The following is a 27,828-nucleotide window of genomic DNA, read 5'->3' as shown; positions in this document are numbered from 1 at the left end:
TGTTTTGTGGATGTAACTTGTATTGTTTTATGGAAAAATACTGCCTGGCAGGCATAGGATGAGCTTTTGTGGTGGCAAACAGCGAGAAAGAAAAGGCGTACAGGGGGCAGCTATATTGCGTCCTTACAAGCTGCGTCAGATCCCGTCATCGCGATATCGTTTTGCCGCAATAAACGCCATCCCAATAGCCCTTCCAGACAGCATTATTGCGGCTTACTCGTAAGGGAGCAGTGGATAAACATTGTTCCGCAGCTGTATAGCTATTATGGGCCGCAGACTTCCGACATCGCGTGAGCTTCGAGCTGCACATGTCGTGTTTATATAGAAATTTGCGACCTTATCGAAAGCGAATAACTAAAGAAAGAAACACGAAACATATTGTTCGAAGTGCAGAAACAGCCAATGTCATTGTGTTCTGTAAAAGATCCTTGTAGTTTCCACGTGGAAACCTCCGAGTCAGACCGTGTGCTCATCCTTTACGAAGCGCCGCTGTTTGCGGTTTCATCTGACACCGCGCAGGTATTGTTAACAACTCCTGCTTCTTTTAAAGCTTTTCCGATCCCCGTCGAAAAAACGGGGGGCCGCGCGACGCAGCGCTTCGGTCTCTTTCACCTAGAAGCCTCGTATCATTTTCCCCTCGGTTTACATGTATCATACGAAGAGAATTTGGCGGATCTGCATGATGAGGTATAATGCGTGAGCGCAGGCGGCATAAGAGCTTTTAAGAAGCATCAGATGGGTGTTTCCCATTATATTACTATACTTGACCGCGTTTTATTGGCAACGTAATAATCCAATGGTTGAGCACAAGAACGGGAGTACCTTTTAATATCTAATTAAGTGCTTTTATTCCTGGAGATATTCTTACGTAAGGACTCATTTATTTCTGTTCCATCCAGCTTCTTTCTTGAAACTATAGGCACTTTTTACGAACCCATATGACGGCGTCTTACCATGACCGCTAAAACCATGGCTAAAACTGTATGCAAGTATACTGCCTACCCATGGGCGTTGGTATGGAGGTGCAAATGGCGTGAGGTTACGTGCTGCATGTGGTCACTGCCATAACAATCCCATTCGCGTCATGATCAGTTTTTAGAGCGCAGCTCTTAGGCGCCTATTCCTGCTTTGAGCGGCGTCACCGTCGCCGTCGGTGGCGTAACCGATAAACATGAAAAAATTAAATGAGAAAAAAAAAACACAACATTGAGTGGGATTTCAATCTGAGTACTCTGCGTGGCAGTCGAGTATTCTGCCACTGAGCCACGCTGGTGCTTGAAACTCATTTGCGAAAAAACTCTATACAGGCGTCATGTCGGGCAAGGAATCGCGTTTACCTGGGTATATATAACGTGGAAGAAGAGTAAAATAACAACCAATCATCACACAATGGTAATTGCGCAACTAGTGTGTGGTTTAGTGCTTCCCACCTACTGCAAATTGCTCAGCCATAATTCTTCATCCTCATCAGCCATATGCAGCACCAACAAAGTGCACATAATACCTGACAGATATGTAGCGGTAACCTTGCTTATCCGCGGAAAAACGAATAATGGCGTAGTGTGTGTTGTCCTACTTCACAAAAATTATGATTTATGTCGGAGTCGATAACTTGCGGAAAGCCAAAACTTGGCCTCGCTCCAAGACGCAGCTGCGCCCAGAATTCGCATTAGGCAGTATCGTAATAGTCGGTGAATTTTTTACCACTTACTTAACCGCGTCCAACAGATTCCGCGTGCGTTCGAACTGCGTAGTTTCTTCCATTGTCTGCCTGCCGCATCGTATTGACAATATACAAGTTCTTTAGGCGTCACCGTGTTGTTTTAAGCCTCACGAATGCTAACTTTCTCACTTTCCATTATTCACGGCCGCCGCCGTGTTCCTCGACGATTCAGACTCATTGCCAATACATATAGTTTCACCAGTGACCTCGCTTTCTTTCCTGTACGTTTCTTTTTTTTTATGTCCTGCGGCGTCAACCTCTGCGTCTCGCAAGGGCCCAGGATGAGGTCCTTCAATGATGAAAGGACAACTTCTAGAAAGCGATACGACCTCGGAAAGATACAACTGGCTGAACACGACACGTTCAATCGAGACGTGAGTGCTGGCAACACGCCATAATTTCTGAGCGCAGGGAGACGTGTGCTCCCCGTATGACAAGAGGGAGGATATAGTGCGATAAGAATCAAAGCCGTAGAAGAAAAGAAGAAAAAAAAAAAGAAAGATAAGCGAGGAATGCGACCCACGTCTGGCCGGCGTCTAGCGTGTTTTATTACAGCACTGCCGACGAGACCCCAGGCTGCGTTGTATAGTATACGTCTATGCTGCGCGAGAATTTACGAAAGCGCAGTCTCTGTGGTGGTTCTTTTATCGCCGGCCCGAACGCGATGTCACGTTTCTTGGCTGCTAGCGATGCAGCCGTAATGTTAGTTTGTATGATGTGTGCGCTGCATGTATTAATCCACGAGGCAAGCAAGAAAAAACAGTGGCGCTTTACGCACTGAAGCAAGGTTTGGGTACGGGCTAGTTGGTATTCCGTTTCAAATGTGACTGCAGCGCATGTGAAAACAACAGGCACACAGACCGACGAAGACGAGCGCTGCCTTCCAACTTAAATTTTATTGTGAATTAGAACAAGTATATATTGAATTAATTGTGCACCGAAGACTGAATCAATTGCTCACGGAAGATTTGTGGCGGCATGCCAAATGAGATACGGGAGCTTAACTGCGTGACCACCAACTGAACTATACAGAGTCGTAAGGGTGCTGCAATTTTAAATGCGAAGCATTTCTTAGCGAACCTCTGGCACTTTGAGCGTTTCTATCTACGTATCTATCTATCTATCTATCTATCTATCTATCTAGCCGCCTACGTCTGGGTGCTCTCATGATCGCCTCCTTAACTTGGTGTAGACCAAACTTTGCATGGGAGGGTAAGAGGATTTGACGAATATGACTGCCTGGTCATGACATGAATAACATTAAAATCCTGTCGCGTACGTCGTCAAACCCTTTCCACTAGACACGTGTGGCACATACCCGTTTACCACGGGCCGCAGTGTACGGGTATGCACCACAGGTGATTGACAGTTTATATCTACCCAGGAACGGCGAGAATAGACATTGGTAACCTAAATGCTAGAGCGTTAAGGAAAACCAACATCGGCAGCGTTGACTGAACGAATGGTACGAATCAAAATTAGGATTCCAGCAGGAATCGAACCCAAGCATTCTGCGTGGCAATCAGGTATTCTACCACTGAGCCACGCCAGGTCTATAAACTGGTTTGGAAAAAACAGCCTACGCAGGCGTAATATCGGTGCAACGTCAATTGTGGTTGTGGTGCTGGTTATCTAATTTTACAAGAAAGCAATAAACATTACATGATACGATGTGTATACTCCTACGATACAGGCGTCATATCAGATTAACGTCTGTAGTTAGTGTTGGCTCCGCTTAATAGCTGTCTAATAAGCATTACGTTTGTATTCCTATGATTCAGCAAGCTATATTGAAGCATTGCTCGACCCCGGAGGAATACATTAACGAAAGTTGCATATGATATCCACATCACGGCACCGTAAAGTGCACTTCGTCCGCCAGAACGACGCAGTGTCCTCTTCATTTCTTACGAGGCTGGGCGATGGTCTCATGCTGACCGAGAATTATGCCAGATTGATTGACAGCCGCTTTGTAGACTAGGCTACGTAGGCCACATACGCCAAGGTAGTCTAGGAATACGACAAGCACCATCCACTGATGTTGGTCTGGTAGCACTATCCAGGTCTACCAGCCTCGACGGCCTATACCTCACCAACGCGAAGAGTGGCTTCAGGTTCCGACATGTCGCCGGATCTGTCGAGAGACAATTTGTCGACGAAATGACCGAGGCATCCACGAGTTCTAACAGCTCTACTATACCACATACTTCACTACACATGGACCCCTCGTCACCACGATCACGACCGGATCCTATAACAAGTCATGACAAGCTGCTAGTGCTCACTGATCACGGTGATTTTGCCCTTGTTCAAGAACTGTCAAGAACTTCTTGCACACATGCACACGGGTTCGTGAAAGGTGCGTGCGTTCTCGGGACACGTATAAGCACTACATATCAGCTTACCGCTTCTGGTGTTGGCAATAATAATGTTGCCATTGGCAGCGTTACCCAAACATAAACAACTGGTTATATAACACATATGCGGCTCTTCAACATATATATATGTGTGCGTATAAAACTTATGCGAACCTTTAGCGTCATTTTGTAACGTGTCGCTCAGTAAAAAAAGTTACGCCACAGTCACCTACCCGCCGCATGCTTCGCATAACATCGACTCCCACGGTACGTGGGATCTGCCGATTTTTTTTTTTTTTTTTTGAGAACATGACGTGTGCGATTTTAAGCCTCGTGTCAGTATACTATTCCGCTCTTTACAGCAATGACAGCGCTGCCGTATACACACAGTTAGCCTGGACACGATTCTAGTTAGCGTAAATATCCGTTTTGCGGTGTGCGAGACTTGGTCATCTAGAATAACGTCAAGAAAGCTTCCTTGTGTCACTAGTTGAGGATTTTCTATAGAAAAAGCGAGAGGCCAAAAATTGAAAGTCGCTGCAAATATGGCAAATAGAGGTATCGCTGGCTCTCATGTAAGTGTTCGAGTCAAAGTTACGCCGATATGTCACGAACTGTAGACGATGGAAACGTAAGTATATGCGCATTACTTGGCCCTCAATTTTCGCGTTTCAATCCGTGAGTATACTGTATACTTGCAACTGTAGCAATGATAATGCAATATTACTTGATTATGGCTTGCGCTAAATGCGCGAGGTTACGTTAGGGTCATATCCGCAGACATATACGTGGGGTAGAACTGGTGTAGCCAGGATCTAATTAGCGCCATTTGTTCGGCAGCGTGCGCGATGGTATTGAATGTTATATCCACAACGGCGGCGCGCGATTTTTCTCTGCCTGAAGACGGTTCCATAATATAACTAATGTCGTTTCTGGAATGGTTGGTGCCAAGAAGCGCGACATCTAATTTGCGAATATTTACACAATTCGCTGAGTGACAACAGGTACGTTGTTGGCGAAATAACCCGTTCAGAGCTTCAAATGCGAATACACTGATCTTCCTCTGTGGCGGGTGAGTCGACCGTGCTCCCTTGGGATCAGCAGCCTTTCGTCCTAACCTCCCCCCCCCCCCCCCATCTCTCTCCCTTGTCAGCTCTCGTAGAAGCTAAATATATCAAGCCAAATATATATCACCGTTCATGCCAGCACAACGTACGCGGTGACATGTCGCTTAGTCGCCTGAGACGAGCGGTCAATCCCTCTGAGCTCTTCGTCACTCCAGTAACAGGTCACCAAGAGCTCTGCGCGTTTCTTTCTTCCTCTTCTTTTCACCTTATCTCTCTCTTTCTCTCTCTTGGTTCAACAGCTGCTACCTGAATAAGGTAAACAACAAAAGTCCTGTGCGCCAATTCTTGCTCGTCATCATAATTTTAGCTGTTGACACGTTAGCGAGACGATCGCGTTTAATAATGATCTCCAGATAGAGGTCACGTGTCTTAAGTCAGGACTCACAAGAAAGAGTCAAAGGACCCTTTTCTTTTTTTCTTTTTGAAGATAACCAACGGGAAATCGCGAGCTATGTCAATCCGATAAAATGTTATAGCGTCTCAATAATGGCGATGGAAGAATCCGTGTGACGCGGCGTCGGAATGCGCCACCCTTCCTCCCCCTTCTCTGGACCACCGAGCGGTCATGGTCGCGCGAATGCCTTCTTCGTCGAGCGCGAAGGAAATCGCTTAGCGCGAGATGGAACGCACATTTTGCCGTCGAATGCGATCGATAGGGAGGTGATTTCGCGAAGCGCGTGTTGCCCTGCGCTCTCCGCTGAATGGGACAAGGCGCGTGAGAGACGCGAAGGCCCTGCTTACGAAACAGTGCGCTCGCGTCCTTAAACTGAGCTTATCTGCGCGATGCGGAGCGTTGCGTTAAAACGCAAGCGTGAGAAGACGTGTGCACGCGAGTGCATTCAGACATGCACGCAAGCGAATTACTCTTGCTTTATTGTACCAATGACATTATGAACGTAATCGAATGAATGCTGTCTGTACTCGTAACGTGCGGGTGGATTCGCAAAGGGAACTTTGGCGTTGGCCGGTAGTCTTCGGTAATGATACATCTACGGCATAAGTATTGGGTGAAGCTTTCTCTTATGAGTATTTCAAGCGTAATAAATTTGTTTTCGTGAATTTAAGCCCTGGTATCTAGAAAATAAAGGAAGAACATTGCCTAAATAGAGTAAAGTTTATGTTAAGGCAAAGATGTATGACTGCTGCATATCTAACGTTAGTCGTTGTACTTTTGCTGTTGATGTTCATACATTCTGTGGCGAAAAAAAGAAGACTGGTTCTATTGGAGAGCATAAGCTGCATCGTCAACGTAGTTCATAAATTTACCAGAGGTGTTAATTTGCGCCAATGGTGGAAATTATTTCCAGACGTAGCTTAAGAGGTTTCGAGCTCTTCATTCAATTTACTTTCAAAATTTCGCAAACGGCAGTATTAGTGGAAGAACATGTTATGCCACCTTCTCTGTTTATCAATATGGTAAAAGCAAATGTGTGCTTCAAAGAACAAAAAAAAGAAAAGAAAGAAAGAAAGAAAGAAAGAAAGAAAGAAAGAAAGAAAGAAAGAAAGAAAGAAAGAAAGAAAGAAAGAAAGAAAGAAAGAAAGAAAGAAAGAAAGAAAGAAAGAAAGGAAAGACCAGACACAAAGTGCAGCTTGTCGAAAATAATAAAGTAAAACCATTGGCCTATCGTCAACAACGACTGGTTTTTTTTACTAAGAGCTTGCAAAACTCGCGCTAATTAACGCTGTCCGCGTGTTATCCCTTAAAGATTGTTCTCTGCAAAGTCGAGTTCCTTTCCCCGCAGAGAAGATCTGTGACGTAAACTGGGCGAGCTCATACAATCGCCGCGTCATTGGCTAAATGTGGCAGTAAGCCCAGTGACACCACCGAAGACATCGCACTGTATTATTTCCTCAGAAATGTGTGTTTTTATACGGGTGCGTCGATCGTAAAAACAATGCTCTCAGCACAAGCGTGTGGCCGAAAATGAGAAAAGAAAGAAAGAAAGAAAGAAAGAAGGAAGAAAGAAAGAAAGAAAGAAAGAAAGAAAGAAAGAAAGAAAGAAAGAAAGAAAGAAAGAAAGAAAGAAAGAAAGAAAGAAAGAAAGAAAGAAAGAAAGAAAGAAAGAAAGAAAGAAAGAAAGAAAGAAAGAATAGCGCAGCCTCTCGGAACTGAGCGCATATATATACGCACACGTCAGCGTACGTCAACCTTGGTAAGCGCTGCCAAGTCCGCGCTGCACGCGAGCGCGATTTCCTCGCGCTAACTAAACTTAGAACACGGTGACTCCGCGAATCCCTCCTCCTCTTGCTCCTTTCCGAGTGGCCCGTCCTCCTTTCCCGCAACGTCTTTCACGCTTTCTCGTCGAACTCAGCGCCCCGGGCGCAGTTGTTGAGGGGTCCCTCCCGCCGGCACGTTGAGGTCATCTATGGCTCGCGGCACGGTACGGGTACCCCTGCCTTCCCCTCCTTCTCTCAACCTCCTCTCCGAGGTCTTACTTCGTGACGACCTCTCCTCCTCCTCTGCACGTCCCAACGTCGTCGCGGGGACACAACGAGTCGTCATCGGCGGAGGCGCGCTGCATTCCAGCCGGATGCTAGGAGGCGCCGACCTACTTCCGCGAAAGAACGGCCGCATGCCCCGCCACTTTCTCTTGCCCGAGCCGCGGGGGCGCATTTTCTTCTCGTCAAGGCGAGACTGATGAGCTTTACCTGGGATGCTTTGCAGCGGGTGCTTCTTCCCGTACGCGTCCGCGTCGCTTGCTTTCCCGCGCACCACGCGTTGCGAGATGGTTGCTGGTTGTGTAACGTCCGTGGGTGATGTAGTTTCGTCACGTCATTTTATTGTGACCGCGCTTTGACTGTGAAGCTGACAGTGTGACAAATTCGAGACCCTAGTGTGAAGGCATTTATTTTGTTCGCTTTATCGCACGAAGTGGTTGCGCAGTGGGAGGTGGGAAGAAATGCGGATAGAAAGCAATAATTAAAAAAATATATTTTGACTTAGACATTGCGGAATACGTATAGACTTTATAGTAATTAGGCTTTAAAGCGTATCGACGCGAGAAGGGCAACACACAGTGCTGTGCGTTATCTTTCTTATGTATGTCGATGTCTTTTTAGCGCTAGTTATTGCCCCAAACACGAGTGATTCAGATTTCTAACCGTTATCTCGTTGACCTGAAAACTCCGTCCACCTATATGCATGGGGCTAAACTGTGTATGTTGAACTCGAAAGAGAGCGCTAAAGAATCTAAGGAAATGACCAAGGGTGCTAAAAAATAAGACAAAATAATACTGTGAATTGAAGGCAGGAAAGAAAGCGTTGCGCAGGAAATGAAGTCTACTAGTATTTTTTTTTTTTTGTTGTCGTTCTTGGCCAAAAGCAAGCAACATTTCCTATCGCCTTCGATTCTTTACCGTATTGATACGTATCAAGTTGGAAGTACAATGCCAACTTGCCCAATCATCGACACCAGATATAGCTAAACGATATATCATGTTTTGTTGCCGTCTAAATGGCGACAAGCCAAATAAAAATGTAAAATCCGGGAGAATAATCGTTAGATGGCCCACCAGACGGACGTTCGGTTTGCTACCCCACGCTGGAGACAAGAGAGAAAGGGTATAGTACGAACAGTGGGAGAGAGAGAGAAGTGATTAGTCTATAAACGGTCGCTGAGACCGATGAACTTCAAGAACTGAGGCCGCGTACGCACAAATTTCTGCGCCGGCAACAGTTGTGGCTCTACGGCCCTATAGAAATTTTCTAGGATGTTCCTCCTTAACCTTGGCTGCAGCGCGTATAACCATAGTCCTTCAATACTTGCGTATAACCATAGTCCTTCAAAGTATTGAAGGGCTATATGGTATAACACACACAGAGAGCGTACGAAAAGAGATAATGAAATCGTAAGGTCATTTATGTTTGTCCGGGCTTATCGAAACTGCTAAGGATGGAATTGAGGCTGGGCGCATCGCCCTACGTATACCATCGTCAAGCGCGGCCGAAGCGCTACGCTAATGTGGTCTCGCTTATTCGGCCAGGGAGTTCTGAGCGGCGCCAAGGCCGAGATCGACAGACTGGTCGATGGCGCCGCTGCGTCGCTCTTCTCTTTGAGCGTGTGCTTCGCATAATGTAGTCTTTCTTTCTTTTCTTTGTTTTTCTTGGACTCGCTGTTGTCTCGTTTTCTGCTCTCTTCAGAAGCTCTGGAGTCATTGGCCTCTGAGTTGCACTTCCTTCCGATGTAGATGATTCACTGCAAGACTTGTATATCATTCATTCTCGGATATGGTATACGCGGCACTAGGTAATCCACTTTGGGAGACGACAAAAAGAAAGTGCATCACGAGCGTCATTGCGTAGAACGCACAACGCGAAATGAGGGGGAAAGCGGATCACATGCGCTCAGCAAAATATAAAAAAAGTAAAGGCGAGCAGTTAGAGGCACGCGGGCACAAACAGTAGAAAATTGCAGAAATAGCTGTGAAACCATAAGCCGTGCGATCTTGATACCTTATTTATAACACCTCCGTACAGAATACAGAGGAAGAACGAATGCTCTCAATTTTATGAGTCATCGCGATGTAGCAATAAATGAGTGGCAACGGGAGAAAAGATAACAATAGTGAATTGAGTAATTAATTAAGAAGTTAATTAAACGGTTGCTAGGAAGCGTCAGAGCAATGTAAGCGAGTAGAAGATGTTAACAAACGTAGGCTTCAAGATGGTATACAAACGCCCCAGCTGGTATAAGAGACAGGGTGATGTTGAATGGGACATCGGAATATACGCATAACTGTCACGGGAAAAGAAACACAAGTCTTCGCATGATGTCACGCTTAAAGACGAATCTTGTTTTTACATCAGCGCGAGTGATCGTCCAAATACAATACATAGCGCCGAATATGATAATAATAATATCGGGGGTTTTACTTACTAAAACCACGATATTGTTATGAGCCACACCGTAGTGGAGGGCTCCGGAAATTTCGACCATCTGGTGTTCTTTAACGTGCACTGACATCGCACAGTACACGGGCATCTACCATTTCGCCTCCATCGAAATGTGACCGCCGCGGACGGGATCGAACCCGCGACTTTCGGGTCAGCAGCCGAACACCGTAACCACTTCTCCAATCCCCACCGCGGCGGACAATTTTAGCATACGACATACATAGCAAATGAAATGATAAGGTAAACCATGGATAGTAAATTGATGACAGCAAGGATTGTGCATACCATTAATGAAAAATCGATACCGAACTGATATGGCGTAACGCTGAATATTCGGGCACATGTCGTGAACTTCAGCCGCACGGCACTCAATATATGTATATACGATATCTTGGTATTCCTCCTGTTGCCATGGGACTCGCAGCGCGGGCGGCGCAGTTTCTCCCCAGCAGCTCACATGGTGTGCTGTTTCTACGGCACGCGCCTCGGTCGCCAGCCGATCGGATTACCCTCGACGCTTTGTCCCAAGCCGCCGCTGTCTCCGCGGAGGCACCAGCGGAAGGTCGGACGGGAAAGTGAGAAATGTCAGGAGGCGATTTCGACACCCTGTTATAGCGCCGACGCGTGCTCAAGGTTTATTAAGGTGAGAGCCTTAGATGCCTCATCGAACGCAAAAATTGACCCTCGGCGTCAACACAGGTTTGAGTTTATTCAACCACGTGGCAGGTACATAAGAGTGCAGTGTTGTCTGGTGTGAAGGGAAAGAAAGCTCCAATTCATAGATTAACCGTTACCCAGAAAATAACAAAATTACAAAAATACAAGATTACAGACAGCACAAAGCGACCACACTAAAAGAAAAACATGCATGTGGCTCATGACAGCAAGTAATAAAATAAAACTCTAGATAGACTAAAGGGATGTAAAAATCATGTGATTAATTCCAGGAATTTTTTTCCGGGGAGGGGGGGGGGGGCTTCAACCATACTTTATATATGTTGGTGCGCGCGTTTGTATATATGTGTGTATATGTATATATACGCAAGCAAATTTGAAAATTTTCGGGGGGTTTGAACCCTCCCTCCTACCCCCCCCCCCCCTGGCTACGCCCGTGATTAAGTCACCCTATGACATCACAGATCGCAAGAGCTTGCGACGTCATCGTGACCTCACACAACGTGACACCACATGATGAAGTCATCCTGGCTTGGTCAGAAGCGTGGTGATCCCGGATCGAGGCGCTGCAATACCGCGTGAGGTGTAAAATAGCTTGCAATGCATGCGATCCTGGAGGCAGCGCAAGACCACGTTAGGCGCATAAAGCTTTCTGGAGGGGGGGGGGGGGGGAGGGGGGCATTAACACAATCGACTCAAAAGAAACAGAAATTGGGTTTCGCCATAGAGTCGTCTTCGGCCAATGCGCAATGGGAACCGGCGACTTTTGATGTCTTCGCCTATATAAGGCGTTGGTCGAAAATTCACGATAGCTATTGCATATATAGACTAGCTCAAAGCAATACTCGCCACCATAACTGGTGTTTTCCATCCCACAATACAATGACCTCGGAACCTTAATAACAATGTACGGAATGTTTACTGTCATCACCGTCATAACCATGCATTCTGTTTTAAGCTCAGGGCTTCAAGAGCTCGGGTTCTTGGAGCAATCTCCTGTTATCCCTGTTCTTGCATATAGACCGATCGAGCCCCGTTTGATTCTAATTTCCCAATCTCTAATATCTCATCGTAAACGTGGCAACCTCGGCTGCATGTCATTCCCGTGAACACTTGTTTTGTAACCCTAACCGAGCATTGGTTGTCTACTCTGCAATTGCGCAACTCAACACCAGATACCTGGTAGTATACAATGCACGATTTGCCCAGCTCAGTCTTTATAGCTCTTATTTTCAATCGAAATATCAGCTGCACTCGTTTGATCTATGTATACGTTACCTATTGTATTTTTCGTTCTCGAACAAATGATTGATTGTTCACATTACAATTTCTTTAAAAATAAACAGTGAGTTTCATAAAGATAAATTCGAGTTAGTTTTGGACGATTGGAGGAGCACGAAATTCTCTTTATACATGACATTTTGTGCTTCCTGTATCTCTTCTGCAAAATTCGCAAGCTAGAATTTCGGGAATGCGTTCAGTGACAGCTGCGGGAGCTGTCCCGAAACGCACCTGCGCAATTCCCGACCCGTTTTTAGGGGCGAAGCTCCTTAAGGCGGCACCCGTTCGTCCCTCGTAGTCGTAGTCGTAGTGCGTAACCAGTCTTACGCTTTGACCTCCAAGGTTGTGCCGGTGGGAGATTTTTCCTGTGCGTTGTTGAACAATAAAAAATTCGCAGCGTTAGCTAAAAGCCGACTTCTTCTGTCTCTCATTCCCATTAGCATCCATTCTTTACCTCCAAGGTAGTGCCTGGTGAGATTTCTCCTGTGCGTGATTAAACAATAAAAATTTTGTTCAAAACGCCGTTGATTGATGAAATAAACCAACGAAAGACGCCAGATGTTTTGTAAAAGAAAAACGAAAGAACGCCAGATCTTTCTAAAGCAAAACGAAAATACGCCAGCTGTTTAATGAAAGACGCCAGATGTTTTCTAAAGCACTGGTTTTCTAAACAATGAAAATTCACAGCGTACATGTAAAATTAAAGTGAGCTGCAAGTCGTCATAACTCATCGAACCTTTAGTATAAACGCGCCCGATCTCACGTCGGTGATGATGTACTGGGCAGAATTCACGGAAGATTCACGGTTTACCGATGAACCTCCGCAGCTTCGCCCACTCATCATCATTCACTCCGTGGATATGCTGTGATTTTTTTTGAACTTTTCGCGTGTGACTCATGGATTGGCACGTGGACGAAGTGTTTCTATACGGGCATCCATCGAGCCACGCATGAGAGGACGTAGTTTGCGACATCGAGGTCGTGGGTGCGCCGCGCTGCACAAGTTCAGGCGATATGGCAGTGAAGCAGAGACTTTCCAGTCATCGCGCCCACCTGGTTCCCGCGGTATACATGATATACAGGTAACCGGACACTGCACGTCGGGCTCCGCAGCAAGGAATCTATCGTGGTTAGAATCGGTTATAGGAAACCAGGTCGGCTGGTTTGCATATGTGTGACCCGTCGCCATGGTGGGTCGCGTGACCTTGGCGATGGTAATGCCGGCACCAATCATTGCTCGTGCCGTATGCGCACTGGATTGGGTGATAGTAGGTGAGAATACACGTGCGCAATTATTTGCGCGTTTATTAACGAACACCATATAGTCAAAATCAATCCATAGCCTTCTATTGCGGCTACGGACAAACCCATGGGAGCCTTGGCGCCATATATCGCAAATTGCGCAAAAGCAGCACCCATGCCTCTAAAGAATTTGCTTGACTTTCCTTAAATTCCATTTCATTTCAATTTGCGTCACAATTAGTACACTACAGTTAAAGACAACAATTAACGTCATCTATGCTTTCCCTGGTCTAATTTTAGGTTCGATTCATTAGGTTGACCTCCCTAACTAACGCTGTGATTCATCACATCTCTACGTCACTTTGTTCACGGAATATTATCGCGAAGTGACGATCTACTCTACCACACGTAAGTGCATTGGGCAACATACAAAGATAAAATTAGATCGTAATATTGTCGCTCTCGTAGAATACACGTGGGTACCTCGCTAAATTAATGTTGGCCGTCACAAGCTTTTCTGGGTTGCAGCCTTGCCACAAGCTTGTCTGGACATTTCTCGTGCGGGTTTCGCGAATACAATGAATTCGTTACCAACATCGGCACGCTGTGTTTGTGGGGTAAATAAGCCTAGGAGCAAGGGACCGCGCTCACGAGATCTTTCCTAACTCTCCGTGCTTCTTGAGATAAAGAGCAAAGCTTTCGTCACCTGTGATATGCGCAGTAGCGAGCCTTGCCAACGGCCTTGGCCAGCCATGCTCGCTACGCAGATAACGTTGCGCCACGCCGCGATGGCGTTGTTTCCGGGATGGCCGAGAACCAATGTTCAAGCTGCTGAGTGAGACGTCGCGGGTTCGAATACCAGCGGCAATGGCCGGCTCTTGGTCTTGCGTATCGAGTGCGAACGCGAAAGTATAATCAGATTTCAGTGCTCATTACTGGTCAAGATTGTCCTTCACGCTATATAGATGTAGCCTTTAGAATCACAGTAATCAATGAACTATACACTTCAGTTAATTGTGTTACATATGTGCTTTCTTTTGACGTATAGAGGGAGAGCTTGTCCGAGGCAGGGACAATAATTAGCTCCACTTTTAATTGTTCGTTTCAAATGCATAGTTTGGCTTATTGTTGCATAGACAACACTATAGCGGCTTGCAGCGCCACAAAATCTTATGCTTGCTGATCCGGCGTATGTATATTTCTCAGGTTTTAATATGTTCATTTGCGTATCATCTGGTGGGAGGTGCTTCTGACGCTTTGACAGGCAATAGTTTGCCTTTTCCTCGATCACCCTAGCAAAAGATGTATTAGTTGTTGTGTAGATAAACTTCCATTTGATTATTATATTGCTGGGAGCAGGTCGTGCTTGTTCACGGCTCCATGGACTGCTTAAACCAGACATTATAATATACGTATATGCGCATCAGAATTCTTGCATTTCCTATGCGATCCTGAAGACGCCAATTCTTTCTCGTTTAGCTACGTTCTTCGTATCGCTGTCGATACAGAGCACCCCGATCAAACACCGGATATAGAGCGCATCCGTCCCGCTGTTCTCTCTTTCTTTTCGATTACAAGGCTTTTCATGCACGCATACTTTACATTCATTCCGTTTGCATTTGCATGCGTCCTTGGTGCATTCTAAAATTCCTGTCGCGTTCCAACGTGCGCACGCATGCGCACTTTATATACGTCATAGAACAGATCCCACACTATGGCTCGTCTACAGCTGCCGGACCGCTGGCTTCACTGCGCATGCAACATTTTACTCTCGCGCAAAAAAGGAAAGAGTCAGCGGAAAGAACGCGATTAAAAGCGAACGAAATGGGAGAGGAGAAAGCCTTGGATCGCGTCTGTCTCAGCTGTTCGCACGCTTCCCCGCCAGCCAGCTAGCGGCGGCAGCTGCCAAGGGCCGAGAGGCAGCCTGGGCGTCCTTTTAAAGCAACGCCGACGCCTTCCGCCGCCGGCGCTAGCGACGTTCTCCTCCCGCTCGCGTCACACCACGCGCTGAGCGGAGCAGCCGGGAAGTCAGACAGAACCGCAAGCTCCGTAACGTCAGGTGCTCCGTTCCCATGTGCGCCGTCTCCGGGCTTCCCCTACAGCTGGGAACGTCGTCGCCGCCAGTTACAGGACTTCGACGCGCTACTTGTTCGTCTCGGCGATCCCGGGATCCTACTACTTCCTTCGGCCGGATCGCAACGTGCGACCGGCGTGCGGTCGAGGATCCCGACTGATTATCTTCTTGGAACTGTCGTCGTCGCCGCCGCTTCGAGGGCCTCAACGTCGCCGACGTCTTTTGTCGAGGTCTTCCGCGACGCGCCTTTGTGTCGGCAACCAAACTCTCACCGGCGTCGACCCTTTCCCGCCATCGGTCGGGTGACCCGTGCTTCGTCGTGTTCCTGCGAAAGGAGGAGGGCAACACGTGACTTTGGGGTTTTCTGCGCCGCTTTGTTCTAGCCGTGCACGTGATTGTATACTTTTTGGCCCCCTTCTGACTTTTTGTATTATTTATTTTTACACGCTCTCACCTTCGCCATTGTGAAACTGAACTGGGCTCTTCTGTTTTCCTGCGGTCTTCTATTGCGGATTCGCCGGACATCGAATTTCCGCCTCTTCAAATCGTCGCCGGCTTCGGGAGCTGTTGCCACTACACCGTCGTCCGCTCAACGCACGAGTTGTCAATCGGCGACTGCTCGTTTCCAGTGGCTTTTATTGGAGCTTGTTGACTGACTTCAACGCGTCGTCTTTTTCTTTTGCGGCTTGCCCACCCCCCCACTTAGAGAAGCACTTTGTTGGCACAGAACACGTTGACGGAAGTGCTGTTCTAAAAGACTTTGTGGCGGTCCACTGCCGATGAACGCTTTGTTTTGACAGTCAACGCTTGACTTCAACGTCGGGAAAACATGGTGTTCGTACTGAGCCCCAGCCGGCGCTTCAGCAGCAAGTGGCTGGTGAGTGTGGCAACGCCAGCTGTTTGTTTGTCTCGAATCAATAGTACCGTCACCCCCATTTGTTTTTTCGCGTTGTTCGTCGTCTTGACATTTATACTTGCGCAAGCCACAAGCTGCAGAATAGCTGCGAATTCCCAGCGCTATTAGAGACACATTTTTTGTTGCTCCTTTTAAGTGCAACATGTTTATACCGCAAACATTTCTTTTTTCAGGTAAGCATGCATAGATACCGTTATTTTCAGCAACAGCATCAACTGCAGGCATCGCTTCACATTCTTACACGCGTGTCGAGGGCGCATAATTCTCGTCGCGTTCATTTGCGTCAATTACTTTTACACTTTTTAGACGTCCGCATTTAAGAGAGAGAGAAATAACATTTATTTACACATCCGGCGTGTGGGAAGTCCCCGGCCTCGCAGGGCGCGGATGTTCCCTATCTTAAGATTACGGCTATTAGAGTCCGATAATCTCAGAGCCTAGACCTCGAGGATGTTGTGCTCCAACTAGGCGACAGTTACTCGGGTGCCTCCGCGCCCGTTGGACGGGTCGTCGGCTCCTTTTCTCCGTTGCTTCGCCAAAGCCTCCTCAAGTGTCCAGGCTTTTGAAAACGCAGTCTACTTTTGTTTTTTTGTTTTTTCTACCGAGGAAAGAACGATAATTAAAGAAAGTAGGTAAATTTAGCGCTGGAGTGACTGTTCGGTCGTGAAAGTAAAATCTAACAAGTGCGCAAAGATAACTTGGTGATGTGATTGTGCCCACTGCATTACTCGAAAGAGCTAGCGCGCCATAAGGGCTGTTTAATGTCTGCGTGTTTGTGAAACATTTAGCGTTGCGACTTCGGAGCACGCATTATTATTCCTCTATTTTGCTACATTATTATAATCTTCAAGATAATTTTCTTCAAGCAACACTCCCGACACGGTACTTATGAAAGGTTCATTTCAACATGATTACACGATCATCAATAACGGCACACCCCTTGGACAGTAGCGTATACAAATACTGATCACGGTACGCATGACATATTTTTTACAGAATTGTTGACAAACGGGAGTTTTATTGCATATTGAAACATCGTATAGCACGTACTGGTATAGAAAAGCTTTTTTTATTTATTATAATGTCTGAACGAATTAAAGATGTATTGAATAGAGGACTTTAGCTGGGTAGCTTTTTATAGCTCAGTTTAATAACCAAGGTAAATCGGGCACATTAAGAGTCAGTAAACAAATGTATTGCATGATAAAGTTCTATTTTTTAGTAATAATAATAATATCTGGGGTTGTACGTCCCAAAACCACGATATGATTATGAGGGACGCCGTAGTGGAGGGCTCCGGAAATTTTGACCATCTGGTTCTTTAACGTGCACCTATATATCTAAGTACACGGGCCTCCAGCATTTCGCCTCCATTGAAACGCGACCGCCGCGGCCGGGATCGAACCCGCGACCTTCGGGTGAGCAGCAGAGTACCGTATAGCAACTGTGCCACCGAGGCGGACCTATTTCTTTAGTGTACTTCCTACCGATAGCTGAAGTTTCATGAGTTGGCAATCAATGCATATATATTTCAAAAGTACTAAAAGAAATTCAGTGCTGTGTTTATTTCAATCGAATGATGCAGTTGCCTACTATTTTCATATGTACTCTGCAAATGCACTTTTAGATACTTCGAAGTGACGAAACCACTTTTTGAAGGCGGCAAAGGGCTCGATGAGCACGTGAATAGCATCGGCTGGAAATTGAATGCGTTATAGACCAGAACACAGCGAATTCCATGCGCATCGCCATATTTGCATCGCGCGTCGCGCCATCTATCGCACACGCGAGGAAACAACGTGCGCGGGCTGCCACGCTAGCAGACGCCGCACAGAGCAAACGTGAAACTCCCGAAACTCAGCCCGTCGGAGAGCGTGTTTCGCGTCTTTTCTGGCCTGGACATTTTCGCTGATTTTATTGGAACATCAAGAACATCTTGCTCATGCAAGTCCACAATGTATACAGTACGTGCTGAGTGGGCTGCGGAAGCAACCTCGTCGGATACGTACGCTGTTACATTTGTAAAAAAACGTTCTCGCTGTAGTACGCGTGAATCGTAATCGCAGTGCAGCTCGCGAAAGAGTGAAACGATGTTTTGTTGCCCCATATTACAAGTTGTGCACAAAGTTTTGTGAAAGCTCATCATTTCAGCATTCATCGCGTAATAATTAGAGTACGCTTTACGGGTAGTTTCGCGGAACGTAATTTTTGTTTCACGAGCGCTCTTACAATAATGCGTCTTGCTCACAAAAGCGTGCTATCAGAGAGTATCACCTGCAGTGACGTTCATCGATCCCTTTTGGAAGCTATCTGCGCGATTTTATTCTTGTAACGATGGTGTTTTACAAGCGAAACTGTGCTACTATTAGTTAAGCCGGTTAGCTACGTCTGCGACGTAAAGGACACTGGCGCGAGTACTCTTTACTTACGTGCCAATATATGTATTATGTGCAGCTGGATGCGTCGTGTCCAAATAAATTTGGGGACATCGAACACTGCAGTGAAAGCACGAAATTCTGGCCAGCTGTTGAGGAGCACCGTGCCATTTATTACCTTTCGAAGACGAAATCTCGAAGGCGTGGATGCCATCAAAAGCACTAAAGCTTAATACTACGTTGAAAGTGGCAAAGCATGCTGATTTCTTGTGCTTGAAAGCACTACCTTGCACTACATTTTCGTCAAAGGAAACGCTCGAAGGTATGAAGTGCACCCCCACACAAAGCTCGCGCCTGCCTTCAACCCAGCTGCGTGTCACGCAAATTAGGTTCGCAAAACGAAATAGGTGGGCACCACACTGCAGAATACACGCATTTAGTGTACTTACTCGAGCATTTTCACTCGGCTCCTAGTTTTTTTGCTTGAATCACAGTTATCCACTCGCGGCGAAGCTGAAAATACCGCACCGGCACTATTTCCGTGGCGCGTCGTATAATCGTCGCAGACAACGCTATTATCCTCTTGTTGCGCTGCTTGTTTTGGCATCCAAAGACGAGCAGTAGTGCCCAGACGAGCTCTTATACGCTGAAGCGGCGTGAACGGGTACTTTTTTGCACTTTAAAGCTTCAGAACTGCAGCTTGCCCTGTTTACTTAGTGCAGCCGGCGCGCGCCTCGGCAGCCCGGTCAGCCCGGCGTCTGGGTGCGAGAGTATCCGCTCGGCTCGCCAGCAGCCTGGGTGCGAGACAGGCGTGCTCTGGTGTATACTACATACGTATATATACTTATCCTCTCCTGCGCATATTTTTCGTAAACGCGATCAATGGCCTTTCGCCCTTCATGACGTATGCATTTAGTTTTAAACGCAGCTGTGGATTTGCACTTTCGAAGAATATCGAGCGACGCACGTGCATGCAGTGTCAGTTTGGAAGCAACGAGTGTAGTATGCGCTATCGAAAGAAAGATTAAGAAAAAAAAGGCTTCGTTGTCGCACAGCATTGTTTTACAGCTGTCACTGATTTCGACACTGCTTCGAGCGTTGTCCACGATATCGCTGTCAGCAGTGTCTGACACTGTTGGACAAAGTGTCGGAACACTCGCGAGGGCGCGATACGGAAGGAGCTAGATTGCGAACATAGCACATCCTCTGCCGTGCGCGGTGTCCATATTCGTGCGCGAACGTTCTTTTTTTCTTCTTTTTTTCTTACACAATGTCTTCTTTGGTATCTTAAGCTCACGTTGTGTAACGGGGCCTGTGAGATGATTTCAGACTCAAAATATTGACTGATCTGGAAGGCAATACATTCCGATGGCCACGAGATCACGTGGCCTCAACTACCGCGTTTGCCTGCGTGCGATCAGCACTCGGTAACAATGACCAATGTTGGCCAAATATGGCGGATTGACAATGTTGGCTACCAAGACCGGGTGGGGGGGTACGTATGGGGAGGGCTTAGACCCCCTTTATTTATCAGCAATAAATGCGGGTATGCAACCCTCTTCCCTGCTTTTAAGCCATGGATACGTAAGCAATTTATTTCATGCATGCATATACTTCTATGAACGCATACAAGTAAAGCAGCCGATGCTGACTGGGGGCGGGCCCCTATAGCGTGAATGCCCCCACTCCCGTTTGAAAAAAAAAAGCGATGTCAAGTGCTTCTTGTACTTTGAGCTTGCAATTAAGTTGCGTATTATGCAAAAAATGCTACATTACTGACTGCAGAACCAATACATAATCACTCTATAACTATGATGACTCGCTATGCCACCTTGTCTATATACGTTGCAATAGAGTATGGAATGCCTTAGAATAAAGCCGTGTAAGTTTGACGCATTCATAGACTGTCCATCATGATTTGCGCCTGAAAGGAGGATATATAATATAACGGGCAGTCTGACGCTCTGCAGGCTAGCGAGCGAGAGAAATGCATCCTGCCTCCGGCAGTCTCCATGCGGGTGCTTCCCTGACCCGTATCGGTGACTCGTTGTATAAATATATACGAGTATACAGGAGAAAAGCGTGTGTGAGCGCTCACGCGTGCCATGTGGATGGAGGCAACGCACCCGGCGACAGTATGGGACGAGTCGTGTCCAGTCCCAACCGGTTGGCGCCGCTTTTCAAACGTCGCTGGGCCGAATTCGCACGTGCCGCAAACTCTCGTATACACTGCGGTGGTTGTACGCGCGTGAGATAATCGGGAACGACAGCCCCGGTGGCTTCAAGGTCCTTCCTGCCGATTAGTCTTTGCGCTTCACTCGAACTGGTTTACGCCAGTTTCGGTAGCATTGCCGTTTGCCCGAAGAGACAGCGCATTAACAGCCAGCGTCTTCTTATACGACTGCAAGGAACACTGTAAATTCGCTCTTCATCAAGCTAGCGCCGTGCGGATACAAAGGCAAACGAAAGTGGATGCTTGCGCGAGTTGGCGTGGCATACTGGAATTTATAACGGTGCGAAGGGCAGAAGACCAGTAAAAGAAGGGCACAGACAACAGCGCTGTTGTCAGTGTCATTCTTTTACTGGTACTCTGTTTTTTATGGCAGTTTTAAATTCTGTAGTAAAAGCAAACGACATACGTGAGGGCGTCGCAACGCTGTCTCAGTGAAAAATTGATAAACTAAATCATTGCATTGAGATTGAATGAAGACAACATTGGTATTGTAACAGCAGATACCGAAAATTAGGCGTGCATTCATGGGCGTCAGGAGGGGGTGCAAATGGAACAACTGCCCCTCCCCCTTCCCCCTCCCCCCACAAAGCCACTCCATCGCTTTCCCCCTCACCCACCACGATGCAGCACGATTTTCACCCCACCAAGACAAAATCCTGCTGACGCCCATGCATGCATTAGCAATTATTTAACAATAGTCAGCACTACAGGCAGATAAACAATACACGTGAAAGAAATACACAATTTGCTCTTTTTTAGCCGTACGACTGCCTGAACAAAAAGAAAAAGATGATCTGGCTGGCGCTATCATATTCCTTGTAAACGTCATCCATTACTTCATTGTGCACGTAGAAAGCAGGTAAACGGTTAGAGCAGAAAGCAGGTAACAGCTGCAACCGGCTGCTTCGCTGAAAGTCGCTGACGTACGGAGGAAATTGCGCGTTTGCAGCCCTAAATAAACGTTCGCTGTCGGAAGCGCATGCCGCGCGGGCGTGTTTTTTTGCTGCGTTTGACAAAGAAGAAAAGTGAAAGATCGGCTCGTGATTACCTTTATAGTTCGGAGTTTCCATTGTTCGTATTCGGCGAAATGCTGCGGTTGTTCTTTCAACGCTGCTTCATCCGTTCCGGAAGCCGATGTGTAGTTCTGTGAAAATGCCATTGAGTATATAGCGACTGTCGGTTTTTAAGAAAATCCCAAAAGTTAAACGAGGTACTTCGAAGAGAACAGACGAGAGCATAAAATTTTGTGATTCAGTTCCCTACGTACATTGTGTATTGCCATTCTCCTAGATCCTTGCCTGTGTTACACGATGGGCTCTAAATAAATAGAAAAAAAAAGAAAAGAAATGAGACTGACAACCCAACAAGCAAGACCCAATAGTCAGTCTCGTTTCGAGGGTGGAGAACTGGCAGTGATCACAAACTGTTACTGTTACACGAAGTCAAGGCCCTTATAATTTTATGCGCACTATAAATTTGAGTTAGCGTTCACCTTCTAGCTATAGACATGCGTGATGGCACGCCACCCAATAACACACACGAACGGAGACCACTCGATAACCGCGAGCACTCGCCGTTGTAACGCTGGCTTGATGAACGCCAGTAGCAGTGAACGTTTCGTGATGCCGCTCCATTTACTATTTAAACTGCGTCGTGCCACTAAAACTAACCAGGTCAGGTTTCCTCAAGCATATACATGCACGCGGGAACAGTCAGCACCGAATCAAGCCATTACAACTTTCTCGGCTTGCACTGGCGCGCGCAAATCGAGGGAACGCAGGTCGCGCATGCGCCGTCTCGCCTATGTTCCCCCTGTGGCACCGAACGTGCCTTAAATGTCAGTATAATCACTATTGCAATTATAAGTTGATACCATGCAAGGCAGTAACTACGTGTTCACAAACGAACCGAAGCTATTCCTCTTATAATGGAGTGAAGCACCTCTCTTGTCTGAAAGAGAGGCTAAGTTTCAATAACGCTTCACGGCAATTCCTACAATGACGAGTCGCTTGCGCAACACTCCTCCACTTCATGGCATTCACGTAGAACGCACTGTCTGTGCACGTTTACGAAGTGTTGCCGCGGCAACCACGGACGAATGTTGTCAAAACGCAGTGGCCACTTCAGACGAGGGGCAGCACTGCCGTCCCACAAATGAACCGAGGTGGAGTGTTATCAAGTGAAAGAACGTTATACAATAGTGGGGTGGTCGAGAGACACATCGTTATCTGTTAGGCGCGTCGGGCTGCTCCGCCTGCTGGGCGAAATAGCACAGCGAAGCGAGCTTCTCCCCAAAAGGACTGTTACTGCGGAGAAGTTTGCTTTAACAAACTTCTTTGTTTGTATTATTTTTTTCTACGGGTATAGCGCACGCGCGCGGAGACATATGCTCGATTTTATCTGCCACAGACATAAGCTGTGTCTTTCTAAAGAGCATAGTTTCGCGTTGATGAAACGAAGGTGATAGCGACCGCAACGTTATGAGTTGACAGCAAGGCCACCTAAGAATTACGATGCTCGTCACTTCATTTTGTTGACGCGCCCTCCCGTCTGTCCTGTATACCCTCTAACATCCCTGCGGAGCCAAAGCAGGACCCGCACTTATAATTTGCGGTGCGCGCTATGCTTTGGAGAAACAACTTGGTCATCTTGAGCACGGTATTTGACGGAGAGTCGCGGCGTTTGGTCAAGTCGCTGCCTTTAGGTAACGGGTACATACGCGTTCAAAGTTTACGCCGAGCACGAAAAGAAAAGATAAAAAAAGGCGTTAGGAGCGCAAGAGTTCGTCACAAGCGTCAGCGTTCAATTTTGAGGAATTAGGGGGGGGGGAATGATTCGACGACATATGCCTTCTTCCTGCAATGCACGCGGAAAAACGAGCTAAAACGCAAAAAAAAAAAGAACATACGAATGGCACAGTGCAGTTTCAAGAGTAAGCTATCTTTTATGTTATTATTACTGATCTGACAAGAAGGAAAACTTGGCCTACAAGGTGGCGCCGGCTGCTCTAGATACCTGAGCACGAACATTGTCTTGCGCAATTTGGATACAGAGCTAGGTTGTATGCGGGAAAACTCACCAAACTTGCCAACATTCAGTTCTGAACACCGAGGCTACTAACTAACACGCGAATACCCAGAACTTGATAAAGCACTGATGAAGGGGGACTTCAACGGGGTTATCACGCGTGTATTCTGCGTTCTTACTGACAACCGCTATGCGTTAACCAACGCGCTCCATTATTGCACTAAAGTGCATTGCTGTTTTACGACGTTCACGCGCACGACAGCCCAAGCAATAACGTTCTTTTCACAGGCGACTCTTTGGGACGAGCTGTGTGACGTCAAAAGCGTCCAATAAAACCGGAGTTCACGCCTCTTAACACGCACGCTTTTTCGAAGCCCTCCTGTTAAAGCAGCCGGAAACCTACTTATTACCGAGGCTTCCTTTCAATGCGTAAAAACACACAGGAAACGCACGTGCTGCAGTGTAGATGACAACAGCAAGTTTCTTTACTCGGCATGTGCTACCCGATAGGTAGTTCACAGAAGTGTCGCGAACGCGTGTAGTCGATAGCGCGGAAAGTCGTGCGGAAAAAAATAAAGCATTTCCGTTCTTGCGCACGAGAGTAAAGCCCCAGTATTCCGGGACAACGTAGATGTATTCAGTCAAGTGTATACGCATTGTGGGACTTGACACAGAGTAATGATGGGTGTCGTATGACATATAGTGCGTTCTATCAATCATCTCCGCGTGTCGTACAAGGGAAATGATGCTACCCGTTACCTGATAGCAATAAGATAATAGAGGTGAGTGCGATAACGACAGTTAGGCACCGCGGCAATTAGGACTTGTTCTGCAGCGATGCGAGAGATGATGATGATAATGATGAAACACTGAGCGCTTCGAGTGGTTCAAGGTTCCTGTAGACTGGCAGGTAACACGTTTCAGCGCTGACAAAGCGCCTATGGAAAGGTATAGATGTTTCAGCAGCGTCAAGACTTCTGGTACAACTACGCACTTTCCAGTGTTTTCCAATGGTTCTCATATGTACTGATAGTTTATGCACAGGAACTCACGTTCGTTGTCGTTTTGTATCCACACCTCACTTAGGAGGTATACATGAGCTATAGTATTCTCACGTGCCGAAGTGTCATTCGCACAGTTCGAATACGTTATTATAACATTTTTAAAGGCTAGATACGAATTGGTCCAACTGACGTCTGTGCATTCTGATTCGTCCAGGCCAAACTTGAACACCGCAACAGGCCTTTAAAGGCTGTTTCTCTTCATCTTTCACACGTCGCCCATAGTACACGTATAGGCTTTTGTACTGCTCAGGTGCGTGATATCCGAACGGGTGTGTTGCGCACCTGACCACAGCACACTCTGAAAAATCTACTAGGCCTCATGTAGCATGTTTTTTAGATGCTTGGAACGCTCTACATGTAGATGGAGAGGCGAACCCTCGTCCTCACTGTTGCTTCAGAGCTTTCTAGCGAATGTAGCTCACTGGACGATAACCATCCATGTTGCTGGCAACTTCGCCACTTCTGACGAAAGGTTGCAGTACTGCACCATAGCAACAGAGGCATCGCAGGCAACGTATATAGTGACTTCGTACAGCCAGCACTCGATCAGCGCTCCCTTCCTTTAACGTCATAGGCTCACGTGTTACGCAATGGGCACAACTGCAGCTGCGCAAGACCCCATCGCGCACGTGCCGCCGGGGAACAGGGAACTCGCGCGTTCAGTTCCGCGAACGGGGTGAACATCGTTCACTCTATCTTGGGGTTCGGGGTGAGAGAAGACGCTACAGTGGAACATGTCGAGACAGACGGACGAAGATAAGCTAGACACGGTTCGCGAGGCAGTTTGGACGACTGCCTAATGACCGTATATACGCCGAGTAAAATGCCCGGGGCAGCCTTGCGACGGCGTTAATCGCCGCAGTCGCAAATCCGAAGGTGTGTTGCGTCACGCCGCTGCCCGTGGCGCTGAATCAGCGGCAACTGGCATACACGCCGTAGGCGTGTTCCGCGTTTGTTCGTTTCTAGTTACTATTGCGATACGCCTTTTTCGTGCGACCAGGCGTAAAATTAGAATCGTGATGCAACGCGTCGTCTCCCCTCTTCGAGGGCACACGTGCACCGAGTCGCTTCTGGTTTAGCGTTGGTTCGGGACCTGTTGCCGCGGACGCCGCTCTTTTCTCCGTCGCACCTCCTTTCCGGTCCTCCTGTGCTTTTTTATTTTTTGTGTGTGACGCTGTCTTCCTGGGCTTTTTGCATCTATTTTCCGCCGGCACTGGCAGATATTAGCAGTGTGCGTTTGCTGTATGATGGCTAACTGTTAGCTAATATGTCGGTCAGAGCATGGTAGCTATCCGCCGTTATGACAACAGCAATGTCTTCATCCAATCTCGATCGAATTACTTTAATGCCGTGTGTGTGTGTGTGTGTGTGTGTGTGTGTGTGTGTGTGTGTGTGTGTGTGTGTGTGTGTGTGTGTGTGTGTGTGTGTGTGTGTGTGTGTGTGTGTGTGTGTGTGTGTCCGAGAGAGAGAGAGAGAGACTGTGCGCACCCGTGGTAGCTGCATTAAATGTTATTTTAAAAAGATTGAGGAATGGAGGCCCGTACTGTTTCGCTAGGAATCTGCTAAATGAACGCATTCATTAGACAACACAATCTCATTGCACAGTTTTTAAAAGGTTCAGCGAAAAACGTACACAGCTGACAAAGAAGCGACGTGGACAACTGCAATCGCTCCTTTGTCTGCTGAGTACGCTTTGCGGTCAACCTTTTAAATACCAACTATAGCCCACTCCCCACACCGTGCTCATTGTACACACAAGTACGAAATCGTTACGGATGAAGCGGGTATTGTTCTCGCGCATTGCTCCCTCCTTGCAGGAAGGAAATTTGCGCAGAAAACATATGTCATAGAGAAATCACTTGTCACGCTAATTAAGCGTGACGTCATCCGTTCTTGTCGACGGGCTACAGATCGCTCCGTTTCGAACAGTGCGCTTCCTGCAATCCTTGCGGAGAAAAAGGCGGGGGAGTACTGCGGCCTTTGGCAATCCAGCAGCACGTATTACATTAAAAGAGGACAAACCCAGGTGCGATTGCGCTGCATGATGTGTCCCCGCTGACAAGCTCGTCGCCTCCAAGAAGCCAAGGTCCGTTGCTTTCCGTTTCGAGAGCGAAGTTGATTGCCGAGTCAGCATGCGAACGGCTGATTGGTGACTGTTTGGCAATCGTGACACTTTGACAGGTGTCGCACTTGCTTTCGGCGTTTCTCGGGATCATATACTTTCAAGGTGCAGGCCTCGGTGTCAGCAAGATAGTCGCAATTCGCGCGTCCGCGAGATGTAGCCCGAAGTGTCCCTCGGTCACGGCTCGGTGAATGTTTTTAGAAATGCGCCCGATGTTTACAAAACAAACACCGAGCTGAGAACTGGGACGACGGCCAACATGAGTCCTCTGGGAACTTTCAACGCCGGATTTCCACTTGCGTTTGTAAGTTGAAAATGTATGCCGCAGAATTTCGAGCAGTTGACGTGCCTTTCTGGGAAACACTAATGAAAGATAAGCAGCGTGTGTATTGATCGGTACAAAGGTAAACATCAGGCGTAACGTCAAGGTAATATATATTAGAGGTAAAAAAAAAAACTGCGGTTAATTCATTTCCGGCATTTCGCGTGCCAAAACTACCATATTACTAAGAGGTGCACGATATGGTTAGGAAGATATATTGCAAGAACCGCGTGGGTTTGACTCGGAACATACCCAGATACAGATATCCTCTATAGGCCCTTGTATTGCACTGTACTTAGAACAACGTGATACGGTGATATTACTTGGGGACATTCACGTGTTTATTTAGGGTTTAATACAGTGTCATCAATAACGTCACCTGTTTTAACGACACAG

The 27,828-nt window shown here is 47.0% G+C and overlaps 1 protein-coding gene across 6 annotated transcripts in view; it reads left to right on the top strand.

Annotated features, from left to right (window-relative positions):
- The window catches only part of LOC119390019 (NAD(+) hydrolase sarm1), a 212,005-nt gene that overhangs the window by 147,033 nt on the left and 37,144 nt on the right, over window positions 1–27,828 (top strand). The window contains exon 1 of one of the 6 annotated variants that reach the window (XM_037657521.2): window positions 2,001–2,097. The exons of 4 other annotated variants lie outside the window; for them this stretch is intronic. In XM_037657521.2, coding sequence (XP_037513449.1) covers window positions 2,005–2,097 — 93 coding nt within the window. In that variant the 5' untranslated portion in view covers window positions 2,001–2,004. Of the gene's footprint in view, window positions 1–2,000; window positions 2,098–15,205; window positions 16,251–27,828 lie in introns of those variants that run through there. One more of the 6 variants, XM_037657524.2, reaches the window with a different exon arrangement.

Source organism: Rhipicephalus sanguineus, chromosome 4 (genome assembly GCF_013339695.2).
Source record: "Rhipicephalus sanguineus isolate Rsan-2018 chromosome 4, BIME_Rsan_1.4, whole genome shotgun sequence".
NCBI classification, from domain to species: domain Eukaryota; kingdom Metazoa; phylum Arthropoda; class Arachnida; order Ixodida; family Ixodidae; genus Rhipicephalus; species Rhipicephalus sanguineus.
Note: the sequence above shows the minus strand (reverse complement) of the source record. Positions and strands in the feature narration are given on the sequence as shown.